The sequence below is a fragment of the Durio zibethinus genome, chromosome 18, assembly GCF_047325235.1.
Source record: "Durio zibethinus cultivar Kanyao isolate XHJ-2024 chromosome 18, ASM4732523v1, whole genome shotgun sequence".
NCBI classification, from domain to species: Eukaryota; Viridiplantae; Streptophyta; class Magnoliopsida; order Malvales; family Malvaceae; genus Durio; species Durio zibethinus.
The window spans coordinates 6,926,716-6,933,371 of NC_143179.1; the positions used below are offsets into that span (position 1 = coordinate 6,926,716).

The window sequence follows — 6,656 nt, forward strand, 5'->3', positions numbered from 1 at the left end:
AACTCATGAGCTTTCTTGAAAAGTCATCATCTTTTTTTTTATAAAGTCACCTGCCTCGTTGCTACGTTGTCAATATTCTTGATTTGAATTTTCTTTCTCACCATTCTCTTCCAAGAAAAAAGCTGAAGAAAGAAAGAAAATTATATGGAAGAAAGATGAGGTTTCAATTTTGGAAAAAAATTTTAGCCACGCCATTTCTTCAAGATAGTGACGTTTACTTAAAAAAATGCCACTATTTGTAAAAAAAATTATTGAAGGCATTTCAAGTAAAAAAATGCCTTTAATAATCCTATTAAATTTTTTATATGAGATTATTGAAGGTATTTTTTGTAAAACACGTCTTTAATAATCCTCTTAAATTTTGATGAGGAGATTATTGAAGGCGTTTTTGACTAAAAATGCTTTTAATAATCTCCTCTAATTTTTTAGAAGAAATTATTGAAGGTATTTTATGCAAAAAATACATTCAATAATCTCTTTAAATTTTGATGAGGAGATTATTGAAAGTATTTTTTTATAAAAAAACACTTTCAATAATCCCCTTCAACTTTTTAGAAAAGATTATTGAAGGTGTCCCATCCAATTTTTTATGAAAGATTATCGAAAGCGTTTCAGGCAAAAAATACATTGAATAATCTGCTCATAAAAAATAAAGATGATTATTGAAGGTATTTTCTGTCAGAAACACCTTCAATAATTTTTTTCAAAAAATTATAAAATATTATTGAAGACGTTTTTTTATTCAAAACGCCTTTAATAAATCTTCTTGTCAATAAATTTGTCAAAAATGGAGTAGTGTTATCGATTAGAGCATACGATCATTAATCATAACATTGTAGGTTTGATTTCTTTCTTCAGTAGCTTTTAGGTTTTTAAAATGCCTTCAATAATCTCTCAAAAAACCTAAAAACTATTAAAGAAAGAAATCGAACCTACAACCTTATAATTAATGATTGTATGCTCTAACCGATAATACTACTCTATTTTTGACAAATTTATTAACAAAGAAATTTATTGAAGGCGTTTTTGATCAAAAATATCTTCAATAATCCTTTAAATTTTTTTAAGAAAATTATTGAAAGCGTTTCTGGCAAAAAATACCTTTAATAATTGCTTTTATTTTTTATGTACAGATTATTCAAGGCGTTTTTTGTCTGAAACGCCTTTAATAATCCTCTATTTTTTTTTTATGAGGAGATTATTCAAGGTATTTTCTACAAAATAAAACACCTTTAATAATCACTAGAATTTTTTAGAAAAGATTATTCAAGGTGTTTTAGTCGATAAACGCCGTTAATTTTTATCTTTAATGGTGTTTATAAGGATAAACGTCGCTATTTGAATATTTAGTAACGTTTTGATAAAAAACACCTTAAGTTTTATAGAAACACGAAAGCTAACGATATTTTTAAATAAAACACTGCTATAAACCTGTCACTAATCTTTCATTTTCTTATAGTGATTAATCTTACATATCTTATTATATCCTTAAAATTATATCAATAATTTAAGTTGTATAAAATTTGAATAAAATTAATTTTGAACAATAAATAAAATTATCATACCTTAATCTTTAAATACATCAAATACAAATTAAGATAATATTATTTAATATAATTCTATTTATAATATTATCTTATTTTATCCAATCATAATATTAAAAATAGAATATTTAAATTCAATTACTTAATTAAAAAATACATATATCATCCTATTATTATATATTAAATCAAATACTCCATTGGATACTCCTAAATTCCTAACTGAAACATATATTAATTTATAGCAGAATTGTTTCCTTTTGCATGGTTGTTAGGGGTTGCATAAAAGGAAGGTTTGTTGGGCATATGCAAATATTGGTAGGAGTAGGGGGGTGGCTGGACATTACAGACCATGCCAACAAACAACATCTTGTTGACATGAAATGCATGCGCCACATGGGACAGAATCATTGATCATGACACGTGTCACATCTTGAACATTCATGTAAAAAAACAAATACTTATGATTTGTGGGTTTGAATTGATGACATAGGGTATGTTGCATCTTCTATATGCCTTTAATGGAGTATAGATGATGCAATTTCTTTCTAGTTTAGAATCTTAACATTAAAAAAAAAAATACGCGGATTCTTGTCATTATATATACATTTGGAGAAAATTTTCATGAAATTAAGGGCTTCTAAAAAACAAATCTTGAAAAGAAAAAGGAAAATCTTTATATCTCCATCTATTATTTGGTAAATCCTAATTATTAGGCTATAATACTCAAATTCGAAGGTATATATCAGATACAAATATAATAAGTATCCAATACGAGTAAATATAATTTTTTTAAAAAGAATTTTCGTGTTTTTGAATGGTCTTTCATGCTCATGTCCAAAAGATATGTGTTGAATAGAAAAAACTTTAATGAAATTTCTTAACTGAAGTTTCTAATTAAAAATGATTAAATAAAAATTAAAATTGAAAATCAAAATCAATAAATTAAAAAAATTTGTTACATAAATCAAATGTATAAAATTTTAAAAAATTTATATATATATTTAGATAGATATTTTTAATAAAAATGCTAACAAAATTTTTATCGTTAATGAGTATCGATTAAATTTAAATTATAAATAATACTTTTAATAAATTTTTTATATATTATTACTCTTCATATTAAATTCTATTAATCTATCAATTTAAATTTTTTATTAAATTATTTTTAAAAAAAAATTTAACAAAATGCCCGTAAAAAACTTAATGTAAGTTTTTAACTGTGTTGAACACACTTAAAAAAAAGTTGAAAAATAAAAATAAAATAAAAGCCCAAGCGTGATATATAGACCCTAGACAGTAGGCATAGACTTTCGGCTTGATTTCCTTAATTTGGCTTGTATATATATGTTTAAAACGCCCAATATAAGATATTATATATCGCTCAAGATATTGGATGATTCAAGAACGCTACTAATTTCAGTCAATGCAGCATTAATTCACGCTACTGGATATACATGAAAGCAAATACTAGTGTAGCAGCAGCTAATAATTTAATCAAATATCTCATAAAAATAGAGATTAGCTTAAATATTCTTAGTAGTAAATTAGAGAGAGAGATCTCCAATTAATCACCCCGCCGTGGTAGAGCTTAGCACACACATGTACATCTACAAATAGTCCAAAGAAAGAATATATGTATAGCATCATGAGCAATCAACCTTACAACATTTTAGCAGAGTGACTGCTCATGGTGTTATATCGTTTTCGTGAAGCTGCTCTGCTCTCATCTCTGGTCTTTGTTTTTTTTTTTTTTTTTCCAAGTGTCTGCTAACCTTTCAACGGTTCTAATTAACCCTTCTATCGGGACCCGTCAGCCAGGGCAGGAGCCCAATAATCAGCTCCATTGTCACTCCCAACTTGAAATGTGCATGACACTGGAACCAAGCACAACCCTCTATTCCTCAGGTTCTTCTTTGGCTCTTGATCATGAGAATCCTTCAAAAAAAATGGAAAAGAAGAATTGTTATTTCCATTTTTCTCATGCATGTGAAAGAAAAAGGAAAGAAGGAATATACATTAAGATTTTACCAGCTGATCAGGACCACCTTTCCTCTTCATACAGTTTTCGTTCAACAGCTAGACAAAAAGATAGCATCCCAAAAAGTATTAATTACTAGCATTTTAATCAGTAATTGATTTATCAAACTTAGCTATAAAGCTGAGAACATTGTTCTTTTGGCACTATCTTCACTGGTTTTCCAAATTCAAGTTCCCCCCAAGTTCCTTTGAGTTAATGGATCCAATAAAGCTTATTACCTGACCAGGGTCGTCAGGAAATATAGAATTTCTCTCCCCTTGAACCTAAACAATTAGATATTATAATCATTAATCAATTAATACCACATTATCCATAAATAAATATATACTGATGCACATGTATATGCAGAGAGAAATTAATGATCGTCTTTTTTTCTTTGTGAAAGTGATAGAAATGCTATATATATTGAGGATACGATGATATTGTAGTTTTTCTTACAGACTGTTGCTGCGGCAGACTCATGTTTCCTGATCCACTGCCCATGTACGGTAAGCTGAGAACCTATATTCAAGGGGGATATATGATAAGAGAAGAGAAGGAAAAATATTTAGGACTTCAATGTTAAAAGGAACATTGTGACTGTAAACATTGTGCTGCTATCACTGGTTCATTGTTGTCTGCAAAAAGAAAAGAGGGGAAGGAAGGAAAAAACTTCACCTCAATTTGACTCTGAAGGAATCTAATGTACCCAATAGCCTCTAACAAGACAGAGGCTGTGTCAGTCTGCAAAAGAGAAACCACAACCCTCCAAAGTCATATTTACTGTCTTTTTTTTTTCTTTTACTAAAGCAAAACAAAATGAAGAAGAAAGGAAGCTTTCATCTTTAGAAAAAGACCTTCTTTATGGGTTTTCTACATAAAGAATACAAAATGTTTTTATTCCATCAATTTTCATTCAGAAAAGGTCAAAATCTTTTAGCCAACTTCATTGATTAAAGTTTTAATTACCTTCCCAAATGGAGAAACAAGCTGGTGAAGTGCTGTAATTCTGTCTCCTAATTTTTCCTTCCTCACCTATGCATAAATTTTACAAATCAGAAAAACAAGTTATGATTAATAACTTTTCACTTAAATTATATAATATATATTCTTTTTTCTTCCATTAATATATGGGAGATATAGCTAGCCAGAGAATCATCATCCTTGAAGAAACGGACAATTCAAAGAAGGACAACGCTTTCACCAGCCCACGGATGACAGAGTGTGTTTTTCTGCTTGTGGTATCATGTGTGAGTGTGCATGCAATTTGTGTTTATGTGGTGAGTAGGAAAGAGAGAGATAGAAACAGAAGGCTGAAAGGGTTAGGAAAAATTTTTACTGGTTTTTTTTTTTACATTACCTTGAAGGTAGATTGTGTTGCAGAAGGTTGAAACCTTGCTTTCTTCAATGTCCCATCAGTTGGGGTGCTGTTACACTAAAAAGAAAGAAAAGGAAGAAAGTAAGGATATGAGAATTCTCATTGGACAGCAATCTGATAACTCAGAAACGGTTAGTTAAAAAAAAAGAACCCTTCATGGCCTAGAACAAGACATTCAGCTAACTAACCTTGTTGAATACACTATTCATATCAACCACCAGTTGCACTACTTTATCAAAGTAGAATAATAGATCAAATTATGGGTCTATGTAATTCATTTAATATAACTTCAAATAAATTAGGAAACCCTAAAATGACTAGAAAACCTTTTTTTTTCATTGATTAATGTATATATATCTATCACTTTCTTTCCATTTTCTTTCTTTATTCACTCTACCTCAGAGACCGGTGGCTGCCTTGTATCAGCTAATTTGTTACCAGAAAAATCCAACATGTTACTGCTGAAACTTGTTACACAGGACTTGGGGGATGAAGCAGCTGCAATTATCTGATGAGACCAAGCTGGTTTAGTTGCCTGATGATGAAAATCTTCTTTTGCATGTCCATATGCATAGCTGCTTGCAGAGTTTTCTTGCTTCACATCCACGACAGATGTAGCATTAGATGCTTGGGGTAATGCTTGTTCCTCCAGCCAGTTCTCCAACTTCTTGGGTTGAACATGAAACTGGCCTATACCATCCTTTTCTTCTTGTCCCACCAATCCGCCACTACAAATATAACACATGTAACATATATTTTTTTTTGCTAAAGCATAACACATGTAACATAAATTAACTCAATTAACTGCCTATCTTTTATTAGCTCATCAAAGCCAGATCGAATCTGAAAACATGCAATCGTATTATACTTAAGTACATAAATCAAAGTTGAAACTTTGTTAATGATCCAAAGCCAATACAAGAGAGAGAGAGAGAGAGAGAGTTACAAGAGTAGTTGACTCCATGACTCAGCTGGAAGCTCCTGGTTATCATGCCAACAAGAAGAAGAAGAAGAAGAAGTAGACGAAGAGGTGGGTGTGAATTGAGGGAAGAAAGTAGTAGGAGGAGGTGGAGGCAAGAAAGGAGAAGCTCCTTGTTGATGAGTTGGTGGGCGCATGCTGTTGATGCTCCACCAGTTAGGATTTCCGGCCATCATCTGCTGCACTGGTGAGCTCTGCAACACTCCTCGGTTCATGGCCTTCCCTCACCAAAAACTGATTTGATGATGATGATGAGAGTGATCACTTTCCTTCTTGTTTTCCTTTCACTTTCTCTTTCCCTTACTTTTCTTTTCCCCTATAAGCTGGCTGCCAAGCAAGTCTTTGTAGAAACTTTGGGAGGTCTTCCTACTCTGGTTTAAGTAACAGAGGTAAGAGAGAAGTTACCCTCAAGTCCAATTCCCTGAAAGAATTTGAATCATGGAGGCTTTGAGCACCTTTTTTTTTTCTCTCTTTCCTTACTTTCTTTATTGCTTTGCCTTTTTTATCTTCTTGTTTTTTCCATGCTTTCGCTTTTATCGGGACAGAAAAGGTGAATTGGAATTCTCAATTTCTTATTATCAAATAACAAAACAAAAACAAAAAATAAAAGAACTCACCTAGCTACTGTAACTTTTGGCATATCTATTCTTATCTCTTCCATCAAATCCACCCATATGTATAATGAACAAAACTTACATGTGAAGTTTGTAATATTGTTTATTAAAAATAAATAAATAA

The 6,656-nt window shown here is 30.8% G+C and overlaps 1 protein-coding gene across 2 annotated transcripts; it reads right to left on the minus strand.

Moving 5' to 3' along the window:
* Window positions 1–2,938: 2,938 nt before the first annotated feature.
* Window positions 2,939–6,396, minus strand: LOC111300341 (transcription factor bHLH68-like). Of its 2 annotated transcripts, none has more exons than XM_022895973.2 (9): window positions 5,886–6,396; window positions 5,337–5,667; window positions 4,922–4,996; window positions 4,531–4,596; window positions 4,240–4,305; window positions 4,021–4,083; window positions 3,801–3,845; window positions 3,573–3,620; window positions 2,939–3,479 (listed from the first exon to the last, which is right to left on the minus strand). In XM_022895973.2, the coding sequence occupies exons 1-9, from the start codon at window positions 6,131–6,133 to the stop codon at window positions 3,342–3,344; spliced, it is 1,080 nt and encodes a 359-aa protein (XP_022751708.1). In that variant the 5' UTR covers window positions 6,134–6,396; the 3' UTR covers window positions 2,939–3,341. The 2 variants fall into 2 exon arrangements, with proteins under 2 accessions (XP_022751708.1, XP_022751709.1); XM_022895974.2 differs by having other exon boundaries at window positions 3,560–3,620.
* Between the last annotated feature and the right edge of the window lie 260 nt (window positions 6,397–6,656).